The sequence below is a fragment of the Ricinus communis genome, chromosome 8 (genome assembly GCF_019578655.1).
Source record: "Ricinus communis isolate WT05 ecotype wild-type chromosome 8, ASM1957865v1, whole genome shotgun sequence".
NCBI lineage: Eukaryota > Viridiplantae > Streptophyta > Magnoliopsida > Malpighiales > Euphorbiaceae > Ricinus > Ricinus communis.
This window is the reverse complement of record NC_063263.1, coordinates 8,198,362-8,219,743: the sequence shown is the minus strand read 5'-3', so window position 1 is coordinate 8,219,743 and position 21,382 is coordinate 8,198,362. Positions and strand designations below refer to the sequence as shown.

General features: G+C 32.7%; 2 protein-coding genes across 3 annotated transcripts; both read left to right on the top strand.

Annotated features, from left to right (window-relative positions):
- The first annotated feature begins 3,101 nt into the window (after positions 1–3,101).
- On the top strand, positions 3,102–7,903 carry LOC8281591 (LRR receptor-like serine/threonine-protein kinase IOS1). Of its 2 annotated transcripts, none has more exons than XM_002515861.4 (12): positions 3,102–3,252; positions 3,339–3,882; positions 3,970–4,445; positions 4,539–4,677; positions 4,762–4,833; positions 4,929–5,000; positions 5,092–5,172; positions 5,324–5,705; positions 5,894–6,020; positions 6,174–6,236; positions 6,311–6,500; positions 7,265–7,903. In XM_002515861.4, exons 1-12 carry the CDS (start codon positions 3,162–3,164, stop codon positions 7,680–7,682), a joined length of 2,655 nt encoding a protein of 884 aa, XP_002515907.4. In that variant the 5' UTR covers positions 3,102–3,161; the 3' UTR covers positions 7,683–7,903. The 2 variants fall into 2 exon arrangements, with proteins under 2 accessions (XP_002515907.4, XP_048234249.1); XM_048378292.1 differs by lacking the exon at positions 3,102–3,252 and having other exon boundaries at positions 3,403–3,538; positions 3,774–3,882.
- A 3,555-nt stretch (positions 7,904–11,458) lies between these two features.
- On the top strand, positions 11,459–20,699 carry LOC8281590 (probable LRR receptor-like serine/threonine-protein kinase At1g05700). The gene is made up of 13 exons (XM_048377653.1): positions 11,459–11,790; positions 11,875–12,424; positions 17,140–17,612; positions 17,720–17,858; positions 17,950–18,021; positions 18,105–18,176; positions 18,254–18,334; positions 18,433–18,575; positions 19,089–19,297; positions 19,412–19,538; positions 19,746–19,808; positions 19,899–20,061; positions 20,162–20,699. Exons 1-13 carry the CDS (start codon positions 11,655–11,657, stop codon positions 20,556–20,558), a joined length of 2,625 nt encoding a protein of 874 aa, XP_048233610.1. The 5' UTR covers positions 11,459–11,654; the 3' UTR covers positions 20,559–20,699.
- Positions 20,700–21,382: the final 683 nt, after the last annotated feature.

Here is a 21,382-nt window from a genome sequence, read left to right as displayed (position 1 = left end):
GCGAAATATTTTAATTTTCAACTCGGTATAATTTTATTAGACTCTGAAAAATTTTGTTATAATATTAGAAAGTTATTGAGGCTATTAATTGCTTGTGTTGGGTAGTTTAAAAATAAATCAAATTGAATTGTTTGGATTGTGGTGTTTTGGAGTCGGGAAAATATTAATGCAGTTCTTGTGGCCCGGCTCCTGTTATTAATTTCCAGCATGTCTCATATGTTTTGCAGTCCCTGACCGCGTTTTACGGGGGGTAAATATCCGTAATTTAGGGAGGTTCACAAATTTCTAATCCTCGAGTCCAATTTAATTCTAGGCAGTCGACCTTAGGGTCTAAGTTTAGGAAAAATGTTCGAATGTCTATTAATTGTATGTCTTTTGTTATTAGATAATTCAGCCTTCCCGCCAGCTCCACCCGAGGCGTAGGAGCGGACTGTGGAACGCATCAAATCTGTGAGTTAAAGTCATTTAATCTTTGCGCTATTGCTAGTCTGATTTTAATATGCTATTTAGAATTTGTGCTTAATATGATTATTAGTATCGCAAGGTAAATGATTTCACTTGATTATTAATATTTGAAATAATATAAATTTATTATTAGTATGTTATAATAAGATGAGCGTTATTATTTTTCCCCTCGCAAATTGCACGTTGTTTTACCTTAAATCTTTAATCTTTATTTCGATATGTGTTGGTTGAGTTCATCAGATAATGATATTTCTTATATGTGATGATTGCGAATTGGGAAATGTGGCTTGTAGAACATGCTGCCCTGATGGGTTACATCGTATGAGCGTAATGATCATGGACATGTAATAAGATATTTATGGGTATGCCTGGTCGAGCATGGCTCTCTGGGCTGATTTGTGTAAATTCGCCGGAGGTAAGGTCCCTGGTCGAGCATTGCTCTCGAGTGGCCGGCTTATTTGGATATTTAAGTGACTGACCGGAGGTAAGGTCCCTGGTCGAGCATTGCTCTCGGCCAGTCTTATTGGATTAAGAGAGCCGAATGGCTACTAGATTTCTTATTTGGATATTTAAGTGACCAGGGTGAGTAAGGTCCGCAGTGAGCATTGCTCTCGGGGGCGTCGATCTTATTGGATTAAGAGAGCCAAAGTGGTACGTTAGAATTTGGGGTTAGGGTTCTACTTAGCCACACGTCCCGTGAAAGTAAAAATGTCTTTATTTATTTACACTCTCCTTTTATCATTTTATTATTATGGTGTATGATTTTATATTATGACTGCAATTATATTCGGAAATTGGTATATTGTTTTGAATAATTAATATATCATGTGAAGGTTGCAAAAGCCCTTAGATTATTTGATTTTGACTCACTCTAGAATCGGTTGTAATTCTTTCGGTGTGATTAAAGACTTTCGCCTTCAAGACATCTCGACAGGACTTCTTCTTTTCGGACTTTTGTAATTATCTTGTACTTGTATACTTGTCATTTTTACTCTAGAGTATCCGCAGTAGGAAATTTTAAAATTTGTATAACTATTCTGACTCTTGTTGGTAGTTTGATGATGTATTATGCAAGACAATTATGACTATTTTATATTTGGATTTGCGGGTTGGTAAGGCTTACTACGGGTTTCGGTGGCCTTAAGCCTACCCATTCCCTAGTGCCGGTCACGGGCCCCCAGAGTGGGTCGTGACAACAATTATCAATCAACTATCTTCTACCATTTATCAACAACAACCATATCAACAACAACCCGCTATCAGTTACCAACAATAGTTTAGTCAAACAGACTCCAAAATAATCAAAGGAGTTGCTAGTATTAATTATTTTTATCACCCAATTCAAGAGTCAAGTTAATGATATTAATCTATATACTGAAAATTAATTAATAATTTAAAGCGTGGTATTGTTACCTATTAAAAAATACATAATTAAAATTGAAAAACTACAAAATTAATATATATATATATATATATATATATATATATATATATATATATATATATATATATTATTTTTCCTAAAAGAAATTCATACTTATATTCTTGTGAGTTAATAAATTGCTCCAGTTGACCTGTGGAAAATCATTTCGAGAATGACTTGTCCTCCATTAGAAACAATCAAATACCGAGATTTTGTTGGTTGATGGTGCAACGTTTCTTTTTAATTTATATTATTATATTCCCATTTTTTGAAGTCCGTTGAATCATTCTTTGGAATTCACTTTGCACGCAATCCATAATGTCAATTATTAACAACGCTAATACGAGCTAGGCTTTCTCAACCCTTAATTATTAGCAATCTGCCCTCCAATTTTATTTTTTTAAGAACAAAATTCATCATTTTAATATATTGGAGCTCTACTAAAATCATAAATAAGTGTTATTATATGTGACTGGAATATAGATAAAATTTTAAAAAATTAATTTATCAAGTTATTTAAAAGAAATTCAGAACATTATTTTATTAACGATGAAAATAATACTTATGTTGAAATTTTTTTTGACGGCAATCACTATGCAAGAACTAGCTAATGGGTTTTATATAAATCTTTCCACTTAGTTTGGTGAGAATTGACAATAATATCAAGTTAGAATCTCATAATAATGTCCAATTATTCCTTGTTGGACTTTTAATAGCTCTAGATCGTCAAGTGTCAGCTTGTCAACATGCTCATACATCAAGTCTATCACGCGGATATCTCTGAAGTTTCTCTGAATTCTTATTCCATGGAGGACCAGGAATTTTGTCAGTACAGAGTAATCTTACAAGTTGCATATATTTGCTGTCACTCAACAGACCACAAGAAGCCGATTGTTCTAACATTCAATTCCAAGCCCAAAGCTCCATAGAAGTTTCCTTTCAAAATAAATTTTAAAGAAAAATGAACCATGAAGTGAATTGACTTCCCTTTTCTTGTTACCAATGGAATCAACTTGCCGTGTTTATTTTGGTCAAATTTGTCACTATCTTTTTCCTGTAATTGACATGCAAATACGTACAAAGGAAGTTGACATTGAGGAGTACATGTGATTAGTTATTCATGATAACAATATTGTAAATAATTTCATGATCTAGCTGCATGTTGACAATTAAGGACTTGACCAAGTTCCCAAATATATAATTTTATTAATTTGGCAGCGTAAATTGAGAGAGCATAACTTCTATATACTGTTCTTCTGAGCGAGAAGAAGTAATGATGGCAAACAAGAGGTTATCCAATTTCCTTTTCAGATTTCTTCCTATTTTAGCTCTTGCAATTCTGGTTCATTGTCAGGATCAATCAGGTACCAATTCTGATCTATTTTATACCAGTTCAAATTTAATCCTTCCTCTAAGTATGAACTAATCCAGCCCTATCTTTTTCTCCCAGGATTCATTAGCATCGATTGTGGTTTGCCAGCAAATTCTAGCTATACTGATGCAACAACAGGCCTAAATTACGTTTCAGATGCAGCATTCATCGACACTGGGATAATTAATAACTTGGCACCTGGATTAAATACAAGTAGCATCGACCGCCAGCAATTGTCTGTTAGGAGCTTTCCTGAAGGTGACAGAAATTGTTATCAGGTAGAACTTACTAGAGGCACTAAATATTTTATCAGAGCTATCTTCCTGTATAGAAATTACGATGGCTTGAGTAAGCTACCACATTTTGATCTGCATCTAGGACCCAACAAATGGATTACAGTGAAAATCCTCAATGCAACCATTCCTGTTATCACAGAAATCATATATACACCTATATTGAACTATATTCATGTCTGTCTTGTCAATACTGGCCTTGGAACACCTTTCATATCAGCGCTAGAGTTGAGGCCCTTGAAAAATACCACATACGAAATTCGATCTGAAGGAGCGCTGGCGAAATTCGCGCGGTTGGATTTTGGTTCTGTAACAAATAAAACAGTCAGGTTAGCCATTTTTATACTTGTGAATGTTCTGTGATCTGTGATTGTTAATGTATACATGTAGCTTAATTTGTGGAGCACTTGATACAGGTATCCCGATGATGTCTATGACCGTATCTGGACTCCTGATCACTACTACAAATGGACAGATTTGAGTACTCCAGAGACCATTGACGCTCAATTTCACAATGATTTCCAGCCACCGTCCATTGTTATGAGGACTGCGAACGTACCAACCAATGCTAGTGAAGACATGCAGTTCTTTATAGACAATGAAGATACTTCACTCCAATTTTATTTCTACATGCACTTTGCTGAAATTGTAAAGCTTGAAGCTAACCAGTCTCGTCAATTCAACATTTCTCTGAATGGAACAATTTTTTTTGGACCTGTTATTCCTGATTACTTGTATACAAGTAGTGTGTATAATGGCTTACCCATTAATGCGGGAAGTAATGTCTTCTCACTCTTTAAAATCGGAGGTTCGACCTTGCCACCCCTCCTCAACGCGATTGAGATTTATTTCTTTGTTGACCTCTCACAGTCACAAACAGATCAAGACGATGGTATGTCTTTCTCACTGATAATTTGGTGCATCATTTTATCAATTGGCATGCACAATTTGAACTACTAAACTTGTATTTAATTCAATATTATAGTTGATGCTATCACGAAAATCAAGTCAACATATGGAATTACAAGAAACTGGCAAGGAGATGCATGTGCTCCTCAAGCTTATGTGTGGCAGGGCCTGAATTGCAGCTACAGTGATAATGATCCACCTAAAATTACTTCCTTGTGAGTACATGCCTTTAATCGAGCACAAGAACCCTTATCATCTACTCCATATTTATTTTACAGTATTAATGAATATTTATTCAGGAATTTATCCTCGAGCGGGTTGACAGGGGAGATAGTTTCTGATATAGCCAATCTGAAATCACTAGAATTTCTGTAAGCATCTTAATTTGATTCTTGAAAAAAAACATAAATCGATCAGCATATTTATATCCGATTAAAAATTCTTATGATTTCTGTTACAATGTTAGGGACTTGTCAAACAATAGTTTGTCTGGCCCAGTGCCTGATTTTCTATCTCAGATGCCATCCTTGAAAGTCTTGTAAGTTACTAGTGATTAAGAATCAAAATGAAGGACTTCATGGTAGATATCACACCTTATTAACAGGACTGCTTTCGATTTCTTTCTGCAGAAACTTGACAGGAAACAAGCTCACAGGTAGAATTCCAGTTGACCTCTTTGAAAGAACGCAAAAAGGTTCACTGCTGCTAAGGTACATAGTCCATGATCCCCAACTAATTTCCATTTGTGAAGAAGCCAGTAGATTCAGAAAGAATTTACTTATCCAATATTAGCTAATTACCATTTAGAACAGTATCTAATCTTATAATTGGTTGACTCTTTATTTCTTTGATCAATTCAAGTGTCAGTGGAAACCCAGAACTCTGTCCATCAGTTTCATGCAAGAAGAAGGAGAAAAGTATTGCTGTTCCTGTAGTGGCATCAGTTGCTTCAGTTTTCATCTTAGCAGCTGCAGTAGCAGTCATTTTACGATACCGCATTCTACGTTCAGTATCAGAGACTGGTGAAGCTAAACTAAGCCATGAATCAAATGAGCCAATGGAGTTAAAGAATAAACAGTTCACATATTCTGAAGTTCTCAAAATCACAAATAACTTTGAAAAGGTTCTTGGCAAGGGAGGATTTGGAACAGTCTACTATGGAACCTTAGCTGATGGTACTCAGGTAGCTGTAAAGATTCTTTCTCAATCCTCAGTTCAAGGATATAAGGAGTTCTTGGCAGAGGTAACTAATATGCACCATTCAGTTTATTAAATTTCAGAGTTCAATTAGATACATTATCTTAGATGTTGAAAAAGTTAACTTCTTGAATCTGTTGATTAAAAAAGCCACTGTAGATAAATTTGATATGTTTTAGTAGTTAAAACATTTATAGTTCCAAATCTTAATGGCTACGGATACTTGAACTACAGGTCAAACTTCTTATGAGAGTTCATCATAGGAACTTGACTACCCTTGTTGGATGCTGCATTGAGGGCACCAACATGGGGCTCATTTACGAGTACATGGCCAATGGAAACTTAGAAGATTATCTCTCAGGTTTGTTCTTAATGAAATCATTTCCTATTACATTTTTATCTACTTTTGATTGATTTTATGGAAAAACTGTTATCATAAACGAAAAACTCAAGTCTTTTCTAATTAGAAAAAGCAAAATCATATCAGTTTTTCCTTCTGTACATGTATATGCAGGTAGCAACCTGAATACCTTAAGCTGGGAGGCAAGACTTCGGATAGCCCTGGAGGCGGGACAAGGTCAGGAAGAGCTAAACACAAGGCCGTTACTTGTAATGTTTATTTCTATACCTAACCGTAAATTTGCAATGTAGGACTGGAGTATCTGCACGGCGGTTGTAAGCTGCCAATTGTGCATAGAGACGTGAAGACAACAAACATTTTGTTAAATGATAAATTCCAAGCCAAAATATCTGATTTTGGTCTGTCAAGAATTTTCCCAGCTGACGGTGGTACACATGTGTCAACTATTGTTGCGGGCACCCCAGGTTACCTTGACCCCGAGTGAGTATTCTTCTATTTAACATCTGTAAGAAGCATTATTGCTTTTTAACTTTTCCCTAACAAGATTTAGCTTTAGCATTAAGATAATTTGAATGATCAAGGCAAAAGCTAAGGCAAGAAGAACAGAAAAAATATAAGTAATTTCTTGAAGAAGATTGACCATATGAATATAAAATTCATATGCATTTTTTGCCAGAGCAAATGGATAGATGATTAATATATGTTTATTAGTTTTAAATTAATGAGTATGTGTCAATTATCCAATATAAAAATATAAAATATTCATAATATGTCATTCTTTTATTAATTGTGGTGTATACACCAAGCCTAGATAGAATTACTCCATTACAAAACTAGTAAAACACTTCAAAATTGAGTTACATCTCCCAGCATATGTCAGCTTCAAATCTCCACAGCTTATTCACTTTTAAATTTTTTTAATTACTGATAAAATAAAAATATTTATATAATGATTGGTTAAAAATTTATTAAAAATTAATTTTATTTGAAAAAATATATATGAAAAAAAGTAAAATAAAAATAATAAAATTGAAAGAGATATTTTGTATTATAAAATATATTAACTTACCAATAGGTTTAGCTATAACTAATTCCACGTAAATTTGACTATATAGAGTTTAAAAATAACATATTTATTTTATTCAAAATACATAAATTTGTTTTTAAATAAATTTTATGTGTTTTAATCAAACACAATATTAATAAAAATTGAAATGAATTGATTTACTTATCTTGACTTGCAGGTATTACGTAACTAACTGGTTAACCGACAAAAGTGATGTGTATAGCTTTGGAGTAGTTCTTTTGGAGATCATTACATGCAGACCGGTGATAGCTCAAAATAGAAACCACGAAAATTCTCATATAAGTCAATGGGTTAGCTCCATGATTGAAAATGGAGATGTTAATAGCATTGCCGATCCGAGGTTAAATGGAGAGTACGAGGTTAATTCTGTATGGAAAATTGTGGAATTAGCAATGGAATGTCTTTCTACAACTTCCGCTAGAAGACCAACGATGAATCAAGTGGTGATTGAATTGAATGAGTGTTTAAAGACAGAGATGGCTCGAACAAGGGAGGGGCAAAGCACTCAATCATACTACTCTATTGAACTGGTCACTGTGAATGTGGACACTGAATCATCTCCTCTTGCAAGATAGTTTCTTGGTCTTAAGACCCTTAAGATTTCTACTTTATGCTACCCACATGGAATTTCTTTAAGATTCCTTTTTTCTTTTTTCTATTTTTCCTTTTTTTTCTGGCTAGTTGTTGTAAATTGTAATATATTTGATCATGCGTTCAATTCTACAAGTGCAAGAGATGGCTACTTTATGAATATCTCTACGTTTGAATTTTAATTACATAACATTATTCATTTGAATTTTCTGTAATTTAATTTCTCTGAATTTTGCTGACTAGAAATTTTCCTATAACTCGTTGGATTGAGTAATGAATTCTGGGGTCGATTACATTTCTCGATAGTTTAACTCGGATAACAGTTACGCATAACTCAAATAACGGTTGCGCATGCATAGATTCTAGCCTGAGAATTTACATAAACATTTTTTTTTCCATTGTTAATGATCAAGAGCTTCATTTTGGGCATGTTTAGTTCGGTTAATCAATGTAGTTGATAGCTGATGACTGATAGCTAGTAGCTAATAAGTAAACTATTTGGTAAATTTTATTAACAGTTGCTATTAATATATTAAATGACTAGTGATGGTATAAATTATCTTTCAAAATATTCTATTTCATTACGTTATTTTCAATGCTACAAAATAATAAAAATAACTTATAATAATTAAAAATATTATAATTAATTTTATTTAACTTAATTATATTTATTATGAGAAGATATTTATAAAGATTATTTTAAAAGTAGGAATTAATATTTAAATTTCACTAATAAAACTTTTCTAATTTCAAGTACTATAATAATAAATATCATAATTATTTAATTATTGAATATAATCTCAATTATTATGAATTATAAATAATAATTATATGAGATCAATTTAAGTTAAGTTAATCTTAATATTTTGATAAAGATAATATTGTTTAAATAAATAAAAAAATAAATCAACTATCATCTAACAAAAAAAAACTCTAAAAATCAGAGCTAATATATAATCAACAGTTGAATAGGACAAAATCAGCTATCAGCTGTAGAATTTTTAAATCTTTATCGAACAGTTTAATATAATTATTGAGTCATAAATAATTATTAATTTTACAGAATTTCTGAATCAAACAACCTCTTTTTTTGCTTACACTTTCTGCTAGAGAGAGAGTTGTTTAAGGCTGAAAAAGAAATTTATGTACTTTCTGATTCGGTAACCTTATCTTTCCTCCTCAAATTATAATTTTCAAAAGTATATTAAGTTACCATTATTTTACACCTGATTGCCTTCTGATTTGAGTTATTTTTTTTTTTTTTTGGTATAATAGAAGTGAAGAGAAAGGAAAGAAAGAAAATATGAGAACTAAATTATCTTTATTATTTTTGTCCGGGTATTTAAATGAACAAAGGGAAAAGGAGAGAAAAAAAAAAAGAAGAAAAAAAGAGCAAAATATCAAATACCCCTCAAATTTGTATCCGGGGTCAAAGGAGTCCAATTTTAATTATTTGATTAATTTCTATTTAAAAGCTAAATAGGTCCAATATTACTAAAACGGACGAAATTGATGGCAACAGTAGTGCTGATGGTTTGGCAAAGTGGATTATAATAGTGAATAGAGGTAATGATTTATAATTTTAGATTTTTTAATAAAATAAAAAATATCTTTACTATATAAAAATTAAAATATTAAATTTTTAGTATTAACAATTAATATTTTTTTGAAATTTAATTTATTTAATTAATTTAAATAAGGAGTGTGATAGAAACCTCTCATAATTTTTTTAAATTTGAATATATTTGGTCCTTAAATAGAAATTCTAAAAAATAATTGAAATTAAACATATTTAACCCTGAATTACAAGTTGAAAGAGATCTTTGACATTTTGTCCGAAAAAAAAAAAGGTGAATGCAGGAGAAATAAAAGAAAACATCTAAAATTTCTTGTTATGCAAATAAAAGCCGCATTTTAAGAATTAAAATGTCTAATATTTCTCCTTCTTTATCTTTAAAGTAAATATCCAAATAAATTCTAATTTCTTTGTTTCTTTCTCATTTTCTTTCTTTTAATTTTCTTTTGACATATAGAATTTTTGTTTTAACGTGTGTACTTATTTTTAACAAATGAGATTTAAATTTATGTGTAATTAGTCATTTACCAATGTGTTGCACGACCGTTATTATTATTTTGACTATAAGATCAAGTTGATAAATAAAATTTAGTAAAATTTTTAATTTTTAATATTTGATTATAAAATTTTAAAAATAACAGAAAATTAATTATTTTTAAATGTCCTTAATTTTTTAAAAATTTTAAAATTTTATTAATGTAATAATATAAAAATTAATATATCAATATAATTGATATTACTATTTTTTAAAAATTAAAAATTTATGATATAATTAAAATTAATTTATTATTAAATATAATATTAAAATATAATTTAAGTTGTTATTTTTTAGATTAGAATTATTATCTAATTACAAAAGTAATTATATTAGTTAATATAATATTAAGACATAATTAATATGCTATTTCTTACTATAGAATTAGTATCTTTATCTGATTAGGAAACTATTTATTAGTTAATATAATATTAGAATATAATTAATGTACTATTTTTTAGGATTAGAGTCAGTATTTAATTAGGAATGTAACTTATAAATCAATAAATTAATAGAAAAAACTAAAAAATTATACATAAATTTAAATCTCATATATTAAAAGTAAGTACCCATGCCAAAATGAAAATCTTATATGTCAAAAATTAAACATATATGTCAAAAAAATTTAGATCTAAGAATTTAATGTATGTAAATATTTTATAGTTTTTTCTAGTTATATTCCTAATAAACACAAATTCTAATCCTAAGAGATAATATATTAATTATATTTTTAATATTATATTAACTAATAAATAATTTTCTAATCAAATAATGATATTAATTCTATCCTAAAAAATAGTATATTAATTATATTTTAATATTATATTAGCTAATAAATTATTTTCTAATTAGATAATAATTCTAATTCTAGAAAATAACATTTTAAATTATATTTTAATATTATATTCAATAATAAATTAATTTTTTAATTATATAAAAATTTCTAATAGTAAAAGATAATAATATCAATTATATTGATAGTATTAATTTATATAATACTTAAAATAATTAATAAATATTTTGTAAAATAATTTTTATATAATTGCACAATAAAATTTTAAAATTGAAAAAATTAAAGATATCTAAAATAGTTAGTTTGCTATTTTTTAAAAATTATTATAAATTAATATTAAATATTAATTTTTTTATTAAATTGTATTTATAATTTTATTTTATAATCAAAATAATAATAATGGTTATACAATACACTGGTAAACGATTAGATAATATATAAACTTCACCGTCTATGTAAATACACAGTGAAAATAATTGTTTTTGCAAGTTGAGCTGTTAAAAATTAGCAAGTGATATGCTCTTGAAATATTCAGTTCAAAAGTTTATACTTTTAAATCTCAATTCAATGATCCAATTGCAAATAGGCTTTCCTTTTCTTAATTTTTCTTTTTCCAGCCATTTAATTAGTATTTTAGACCTTTCATAACAAAACCTGTCTGCAAACTTAGAAAATGTGGAAGGCCATACCAGAAGGAATTTACACTTATTAACTATTTATATCCATTTTGTAATACGGACCATTGCATGCCAATTTTTCTTTACATTCTCAAGAATTTTCTTATTTGCTGTTTCTCATCAACAAGTTGTTTGATAGTCAACACCATGAGGGGTACTGATAGTCACAAGTACTTTAAACATTTGCAAGTCAATGTTCTCTCAGGCAACCCTTGCAAGAAAAAGTGATTAATAATTCCATGTGGCTTGTAATTAATACAGTATTCTATAGTAACATCCTATCAAGAAATGTTTAATAATGTTAATACACTTTAACTCATTCAAGTCATAATCCCCTGTTTCTCTGAATGGTCATTGCAAATACTTCAAACTGGTATGCCTGCATGTTTATATTTTTGCCTGGAGGATCATAAGGGTCCAATGGAAATGGACAAGTCTCTGTTCCTGCTTTTTGCAATTTCAAGTGGCGTTTTTCTCCTCTCAGTGCTGGTTTATGCTCAAGATCAATCAGGTTCTATAACCTCCAAAATTTGAATTCCTTTTTGACACCAATCGTAGAGTTAAGCCTTTTATGTAAATTTCTTTCTTCTTTCAGGTTTTATCAGCATAGACTGTGGCATAGAAGATGGTTCTAGCTATGTAGATGAAAACACAGGCATCAATTATGTTTCAGATGCACCCTACATATCCTCTGGTGTAAGTGAACGAATTTCATCTGAAATCAACACCAAGAACATAGATAAGCAGTACTTGACTCTCCGAAGCTTCTCAGAGGGAAAGAAAAGTTGTTACACCCTAAATGCTACTCAAGGAAAAAATAATAAGCACCTGATCAGAGCTGGATTTCTGTATGGGAACTATGACGAACAGGGCAATATCCCCAGATTTGATCTGTATCTTGGACCCAACTGGTGGGAGACAGTGATTTTAGAAGGAGCATCAAGTTTCTTCACAGTTGAGATCATACATGTTCCATCATCAAATCATATAGACATTTGTCTTGTGAATACAGGCTTTGGGACACCTTTCATATCAGTGTTGGAGCTAAGACCTTTGTATAATGACATTTATGTGATGAGTGCATCTGGATCGCTGCAAAATTTTGGACGGTATGATTGTGGTTCGACTAGTGATCGAGCAATCAGGTTAGCCCTTTTTCTTTTCACGAAATTAGATGTTGGAGTTTCAAAGGAAAAGAAAGATTAAGAAGAAAGAAATTGCCGTGTGAAGTCTGTATAATTTATTAGACTGTGAAGACTTTAAATACAGCTTAAGATAAAACTGAAAAATGTCAAAATAGAAACTATTCATGGAGTACGTTTTCATAACTAACAACTCCCTAAATAACAGAAACTACTGCTTACTAAGTTATTTGAAACAGTCAAATAAAGAAATTATATTTACTTAAAAAAAGAAAAAATAAACAGCTAAGGTACTCTAGCTGGACAGTAACTGCAGCAACTAAAGTACAACTTCAACACTCCTCCTTACTTTGGTTGCTGCAAACTCCAAGTTTTTCTCGAAGAAACTCAAACTTGCTTCTTGGTAAAGGCTTGGTAAATATATCAGCTAGTTGCAGTTCAGATTTGCAATAAGTTAATCTAACTGTACCTACCTTCTGCACTTCTCGGAGAAAAAATAATTTGATGTCGAAATGCTTGGTTTTTCCATGAAAAACAGGATTGTTTGAAATAGAAATAGCAGCTTGATTATCTACAAATACATATGTACATCCTTCTTGCTTCATATTCAAATATGCTAATACCTTTCTTAACCATAAAGCTTGATTTACAGCAGCATTAGCTGCAATGAATTCAGCTTCTGCAGTAGACTGCGCCACCGTAACTTGCTTTTTGCAGCACCATGAGAATACACTTGAACCAAAAAAGAAACAGTATCCCGAAGTGCTCTTCAAATCATCAAGAGAGCCTCCCCAGTCACTGTCGGAATATCCTCGCAAAATACAATCCTGACTTGGGCAAAATTTAATTCTAAAACTCAAAGTCCCTTTCACATATCTCACGACTCTTTTAGCAGCAATAAGATGAGTTTCTGTTGCACAATTTGTAAATCTAGATAGTAGACTTACCGAATGTAAGATGTCAGGCCTAGTAGCTGTTAAGTACATTAAACAACCAAATAGACTTCTGTAAAAAGTTTCATCAACTGGTTCAACTTCATCTTCTTTGCTCAACTTCTCCTTCTGGCACATTGGAGTGTCTACTCTCTTGCATTCATCCATTCTGAATTTTTTCAGAATTTCCTTTGCATACTTCTGTTGACAGATGAACACTTCTCCAGGTTTCTGCTTTATTTCCATTCCCAGAAAGTAAGCCATTCTCCCCAAATCTGTCATCTCGAAAGTTTGCTTCATATCTTCCTTGAACTTTCTCACAAGCTCTTCATTGCTTCCAGTAACCAGCAGATCATCCACATACAATGAAACAACAACAAAATTGATTTCATCACCTTTGATGTAGAGGGTAGCTTCATTAAGACTTCTGTGGAAACCGAATTGCATCAAGTACTCATCAATTCTGCTGTACCATGCTCTTGGGGCCTGTTTCAGACCATACAAGGCCTTCTTGAGCAAGTACACATCATCTTCTTTCCCTTTCACAACAAAGCCTTCAGGTTGCTCGACATAAATCTCCTCCTCCAAGAAACCATTTAAGAATGCTGACTTGACATCAAGTTGATAAACTTTTCAATTCTTTTTTGCAGCTATCGCAAGCAACAACCTGATTGTATCTAATCTAGCAACAGGAGCAAACGTCTCAGAAAAATCAACACCAAAAATCTGAGCATACCCTTTTGCAACAAGCCTAGCTTTATGCTTGTTGACTGAACCATCAGGATTCAACTTGGTTCTAAATACCCACTTCACTCCAATCACTTTTCTATTTTTGGGTCTTCTCACTAGCTTCCATGTTTGATTTTTTTCAATCATTAACAGCTCTTCTTTCATTGCTGTAGTCCATTTCAGATCCTTTTCTGCTTCCCAAAAATCTGTTGGTTCAAGCACAGCAACATTGCATCTTTCATAAATATCAGAAAGTGACCGCATACCTCTAACTGGAATGTCATCAACCAGCTCATCTTGATCAAGTTGAAATTGTGAAACTTGACCAGGAAATTCAACTCCTTGTTTTTTATCCCAATCCCACTCATCATTCTCCATGAAATGCACATCTCTACTTATCAAAATTTTCTTGGTGTTTGGTTGGAAAATCCTGTAAGCTTTAGAGACTGAGCTGTACCCAACAAAGATTCCAGCTTTTGCCTTTTTATCCAACTTATCCCGTTTTTTTTAGGAACATAAACAAAACACAAGCAACCAAATACTTTGAGATTTTTTAGAGAGGGTTTAAAACCATATCGGACTTCATATGGAGTTTTTTCTACGACAGCTTTTGTAGGAAGTCGGTTAAGAAGAATACAAAGCAGTACCCCAAGACGCTCCTTTGGCAAATTTTTCTCAAACATCAAACATCTAGCCATCTCCATTATGGTGCGGTTCTTTCTTTCGCTAACTCCATTTTGTTGTGGAGTGTATGGAGTAGTGAGTTGATGTTTTATCCCTGCTTCTTCACAAAAGTGGTTAAATTGATTGGAGGTGTACTCCTTGCCATTGTCAGATCTCATGACTTGTATTTTGTGACCACTTTGTGTTTCAATCCATTGCTTGAATTTCCAAAAAATACCAACAACATCTGACTTGAATCTAAGAAAATAGATCCAACACATTCTGGAGATATTGTCAATAAATATCAAAAAATACCTGCTGCCATTGAGAGATGGTGTGCTGTGAGGTCCAGCCACATCCGTATGAATCATTTGCAGCTTCTCTGTAGCTCTCCAAGTTGATTGTTTGAATGGAAGTCTTGATTGCTTTCCTTGTTGACAAGCTTTACAGTCCGGAATTTCAGATTCAAGATAAGGGAGACCTTGAACCAATTCCATTCTCTGCAAATTCACAATAGCTTTCTGATTGAAGTGTCCAAGTCTCTTGTGCCAAATTTCTGAATGGACTCTTGCTGCAGGGAATGCTATTTGCTCATCCTCCAATGGATCAAGTGCAAAGCTTTTTTCGTTTATTTTAACTTTGAATACATCATTGTCATTTGCATCTTTGATCAAACATTGATTACTTTCAAATATAACTTTGAAACCTTTTTGAATCAACTGGCCAACACTCAATAAATTTTGACTGATGTTAGGCACAAATAACACATCTTTGATAAATTTTGTACCTGAAATACTTTCAATTGCCACTGTGCCTTTTCCTTTGACTGCAATTTTTTCTCCATTGCCAATCGTCACTTTGGAAACAACAGAAGTATCCAATTCCTTGAAGAGATCACGATCAAATGTCATATGATTGGTGCAACCACTGTCTATTAGCCACTTCTCACTTGAATTAGAGGCTGCAAAGCAAGTGGCTACAAAAAGCTGCTCCTCTTCTTCATCAGCAACTTGAGCAACATTCTTTTGTTGCACATTCTCTTGCGTCACCGTCTTTTGTTGATTGTTGCTTCTGCAAATTCTTTGATGATGCCCCATTTTCAAGCATTTTTCACATTGCTGGTCTGGCTTTCTCCAACACTTCCAAGGTGGATGGTTTTCTCTTCCACAGTGTTTACATGGAGAGAAATAAGATTTTGTTCCCATATTCGTATTGAGAGAATCAAAACCTGAATTTCCCTTTTTATAACTTTCAACTTTCTTTCCTTTCCCCCCATAACTCGAGCTAGCCTTCGCAGCCTAATGCACCTTCGATGCACCCTTCGCACCTCATCGCCTTCTCGTTTCTTGTGCCTGCAACGCATTCATCAATGCTGCCAAACTAATTTTTGACAGATCTTTAGAGTTTTCCAAGGAAGCAATTGTAGCTTCAAACCTTTCAGGAATAGTTACAAGAATTTTTTGAACTAATCTAGAATCAGGAAATTCAGATCCAAGTAATCTTACTTGATTTGCTATTCTGAGCAGCTTGTCAAAATATTCCTTCACCGTCTCTGATTCCTTCATTTTCTGGACCTCAAACTCCCTGATCAGGTTTAGAACTTTCATTCCTTTGATTTTTTCATCTCCTTCATACTCCTCTTTCAAGAAATTCCAAACTTCAAACGCCGATTTCATCGTCATGATTCTAATAAAGATGTCAGAAGAAACAACAGTAAATAACGAAGCTCTCGCCTTTGATTTTCTTGATTTCTTCTCCTTATGAGTCTTGATCTGCGCCATTGTCGGATTTGCAGGCAATGGAAGAACTTCGTAGTCCTCCTCCACAGCTTCCCACAGATCGTTTGCCTCTAGATGAGCCTCCATTTTTGCTGCCCAGACGTGATAACCTTCGCCATTAAATACTGGTGGTGCCAATGCAGTGAATGGTGTTTCTGCATCCATTGATAAAGAAAAAAAAAAAAGATAGAATATTTTTTTCTTTCACAGGTCCCTTAAAGAAGAGAGCTCTGATACCAATTTGTTGGAGTTTCAAAGGAAAAGAAAGATTAAGAAGAAAGAAATTGCTGTGTGAAGTCTGTATAATTTATTAGACTGTGAAGACTTTAAATACAGCTTAAGATAAAACTGAAAAACATCAAAATAGGAACTATTCATGGAGTACGTTTCCATAACTAACAACTCCCTAAATAATAGAAACTACTGCTTACTAAGTTATTTGAAACAGTCAAATAAAAAAATTATATTTATTTAAAAAAAGAAAAAATAAACGGCTAAGATACTCTAGCTGGACAGTAACTGCAGCAACTAAAGTACAACTTCAACAGAAGCAAACCCAGATGTTTTATGATTCCTCGTCTGTTCACAATTTTCTGACGGAGAATAAATAATGCAGGTTCCCAAGAGACATATATGATCGCATCTGGTCACCTAATAACTCCCCATACTGGGAAGTTTTGAGTACTACATCCACTGTTCAACATAGTCGCAACAAGTTCCAAATGCCATCTATTGTCATGGAAACAGCAGTGACGGTAAACGATAGCTATGTAGGACTCATTCTTAGTTGGGTACGTGATAACCCCAACTCCCAGTTTCATATATATTTCCATTTAGCTGAAATTCAAGAGCTCAAAACTACACAGTACAGAGGACTCGATATCTATGTGAATGATGAGTTATGGTATGGTCCTTTTAGTCCTACATACTTGCAGACAACTACAATATACAACACAGAAGCCATGAATGCAACAGGCTATGACGTTTTGATCAATAAAACAGAAAACTCAACACTTCCGCCCTTGCTCAATGCTTTCGAGATCTATTTTGTAAAAAAATTCTTACAATCAGAAACCTATCGGCAGGATGGTATGCCCTTGTCAGATGTGCTCTTTCTCCTGTTCTGTTTATTGGCAATTGTTCATGCTCCTATGGTCCCTTCTATTACTTTTTCAATATTTTCCTCTTAATACCAGTTGAGGCTATCTTGAATATCTATTCAACATATGGACTGAAGAGGTACTGGCAAGGAGACCCATGCGCACCAATGATTTCTGTATGGGACGGTCTTAATTGCAGCTACAATGGTCATAACCCCCCTAGAATCATTTCCTTGTAAGTTCTATTTCTTTGTCTAACTCTAAGCATGCTAAAATTGGTCATCTTAGTTACTATATCCTAAGAAAATAATTACTTGTACATCCAGGAACCTCTCTTCTAGTGGACTGACTGGACCAATCTCTTCTCACATATCCAATCTCAAGATGTTACAGTTTTTGTAAGTATCTGAATTTCAAACTTTTCAGATCTGTCCCTGAAGTTTTCATCTTCAATAAAATATGTTTTGTTCATTAACTACAGGGATTTATCAAACAATAGCTTAACAGGGCCGGTGCCTGACTTCCTATCTCAGCTGCAATTTCTGAGGATGCTGTAAGTTTTATAGTTATTCACTCAAATTGTTTTCTCTTGGAATAAATATTGAAGGTGATATTTATCTTCCTTGACAGAGATTTGTCCCACAACAAACTTTCGGGTTCAGTCCCAATAGGACTCATTGAAAGATCGAAGAATGAAACACTCGTATTGAAGTTGGTGGTTTACCATAAATCTTAATTTCTGTATTCATAGTATTCATTACTACTGTCCAAACATCTTAGTTTCACATTTCTAAATTTATTGATGCAAGTGTCCACAAAAATTCAAGACTTTGTTCCTCGGATTCATGCAAGACCAAGATTACCCTTCCGGTGGTTGCAACCATTGGTTCAGTTTTCATCTTTTTGTTCATTGCAGCAGTTGCCTTTTGGAGCCTTAAGAGGAGAAAGCAAGGTATGTGTTAAGTTCTTTAAGAGGAGAAAGAGCAAATACAAGAATAAAATGCTTAGAACTCTAGCTTCATATTTAGTACATATTGCTACATATTGCTCTATATTCTTATTGACAAGATAAGCAAATATATAGTGCTTTTACAATGATTAAACTAAAGCAACTAACATAAAGTTAGCCTACTAAACAAAGCAATCCAGCACACTAAACAAGATAGTGTTACACATGCATTGGCTTAACTTAAACAAGACATGCTTATCCTAGTCATACTCTTAACCAAAACATAGATTACTTTCACTGCAACAAGTAATCTTCATGCACCATATGGGACAATGCACATTAGACAACAAAAGTAAATGTTCTCAACTAAGTGCCATTTCACACTTTAACAATGCTAATCTTTAGTTTTACTGATAAAGCTTGGAAATCTTTAAACATTATATCATTATTCCCCACATGAAACGCAAAACGGATCGTAGGATTTATTCACGGTGGTGATGTCAATTTCAAACGCAGGGGAAATAGATGAACATAATGGAGCATCAAAGTTAAAGGAACAGCATTTTGCTTACTCTGACATCCTTAATATCAGCAAGAATTTAGAGAGGGTTCTTGGTAATGGAAATTTTGGAACAATTTACCATGGATATTTAGATGACATACAAGTAGCTGTCAAGATTTTCTTTCCATCATATGTGCATGGATATAGGCAATTCCAAGCTGAGGTAAGTTACAACTTGCTAGAAGTTGCTTTTGTCTTTCACCATGATCATCAATGTATACATATATCAGTTATTCTAAAAATTAATCTTTTATAACCACATATCACTCAATTACAGGCTAAAGTTTTGTCAAGAGTTCATCATAGAAACTTGACCACTTGTTTTGGCTACTGCAATGAGGATACTAATAAAGGGCTCATCTACGAGTATATGTCAAATGGAAACCTACAAGACGCTTTATCTGGTATCAATAATGCTGCACATTTTCTACTCTAATTAAAAGCATGCAGTTCCCTGAGTGGCTAATTATTTTACATGTCGCAAAGATAGCAAGCCAACCACAAAGCCTTGCTGTCACTTGTACTTGCTCTGAGTCCATGCTACTGCTTGCTCTAAAAAGTTAAAAAGAAATTTGAATTTATATTGTAAAGAACTGACCTCGTGACTGCAGATAGTAATGCAAATTTCTTGAGCTGGCAGGAGAGACTTCAAGTAGCCTTGGATGTAGCAAAAGGTCAAATAGCGATTCTTCTAATTCTGTTTTTCTCTTTCTTTTTAACTTTTTACTGCAAGTGGATTAATATTTCTGAGTTCTGATTTGTAGGATTGGAATTTCTGCACAATGGTTGCAAACCACCAATCATACATGGAAACCTGAAACCGACGAACATCTTATTGGATGAAAATTTCCATGCCAAATTAGTTGATTTTGGCCTGTCTAAAATCCTGATAACTGAAGATGCCACCACAGAATACCTTGATCCTGAGTAAGTTCTCCTCCTCGTACAACATCCTTAGGATATAGCTAGAAATGCAATTGTTCACTGACTGCTGTTTTGAGCTAACTTATTTTGGTGTGGATTGAAGGTATTACATCAGAAACAATTTGACAGAGCGACATGATGTTTATAGCTTCGGAGTTGTTCTCTTGGCAACAATTACTAGGCAACCTATAATTGCCAACAATCCTGAGAAAACTCATATCATCCAATGGGTTAAATCTTTGCTTGGCAAAGGGGATATTAATAGAATTGTTGATTCAAGGCTGAAAGGAGATTTTCACATTAATTCTGTGTGGAAAGCTGTGGAACTAGCCATGGCTTGTGTATCTTCACCTTCGATCATTAGACCAACAATGATTCAGGTGGTGAAGGAACTAAACCACTGTTTGGCTATGGAAATAGCTCGAATAAACAAGTCAGAAGGGACAATTGAGTTGGTCTCTGTAAATCTGACTGCTGGACTGAGTCCCCTGGCAAAATAGATGGCTATCTAACAAGTTCTTTTTGCTATTAAAACATCTATAAATTTCTTGTTATACTTGATTAGTTTTTTCCAAACTTGACATAACTAATTTCTTGTTATTCATAACTTTCAATGGTTAATCATGTTTTTATATTCGTAACACTATTTCTTGTTTAAGGATTAAAATGTAAAAGAAAAATTACAGTTTGAGTGTTGACTAATAAATGTGCCATTCTAAGAATTTATGGAAGTTTATTTGATTGTAAATAAATAAAAATAAAGAAGAAAACCAAGACTTAATTGGAACATTTGTAAATTTTTAGGATTCGGGATTTCTTCTTCTTTATTTATTTATTTTTTCTTAAGTAGAAATACTGTCATGACCGGCACTAATGAATGGGTAGGCGTAAGGCCACCAAATCCCGTAGTAAGCTTGACACTCACTAACTCAATTAAATTTCATCTCATTTAATATTATTGATCTCACAATTTCATAACCATTAAATTTACACAATTAATTCGGTCTGCCAGAAGAATTAGGCTAGACCCAAAACTATAAAGCATTACAACTGATTCATCTACTATTTCAACTACGGAGAATTTAAGATTTTACAAATTAACATACCGAATCAAATACACCACCCGATGAAGGAGTCGGGTTACTAGATAAGGGTCGCGGGAAGACTAACAGTCACAGATCTAAAAAACAGTAAAATTGAGACTGTCAGTCTCGAGAGTGAGTTAAAATCAAATAATCTTGTGACTGTTGTAGTCTTCACTGAAAATAATAATTATTACAATCAGTATAACAAACCATGTACATCAAATACGAATTATATTATA

Bases quoted from the DNA above. Each gene is read 5' to 3' on its own strand.
- LOC8281591 (XM_002515861.4), top strand. From the start codon at position 3,162: ATGATGGCAAACAAGAGGTTATCCAATTTCCTTTTCAGATTTCTTCCT. The intron at 3,253-3,338 runs GTACCAATTCTG...TTTTTCTCCCAG, and splicing joins TCATTGTCAGGATCAATCAG to GATTCATTAGCATCGATTGT. The intron at 4,446-4,538 runs GTATGTCTTTCT...TCAATATTATAG, and splicing joins ACAAACAGATCAAGACGATG to TTGATGCTATCACGAAAATC.
- LOC8281590 (XM_048377653.1), top strand. From the start codon at position 11,655: ATGCCTGCATGTTTATATTTTTGCCTGGAGGATCATAAGGGTCCAATG. The intron at 11,791-11,874 runs GTTCTATAACCT...TTCTTCTTTCAG, and splicing joins TTATGCTCAAGATCAATCAG to GTTTTATCAGCATAGACTGT. The intron at 19,298-19,411 runs GTAAGTTACAAC...ACTCAATTACAG, and splicing joins ATAGGCAATTCCAAGCTGAG to GCTAAAGTTTTGTCAAGAGT.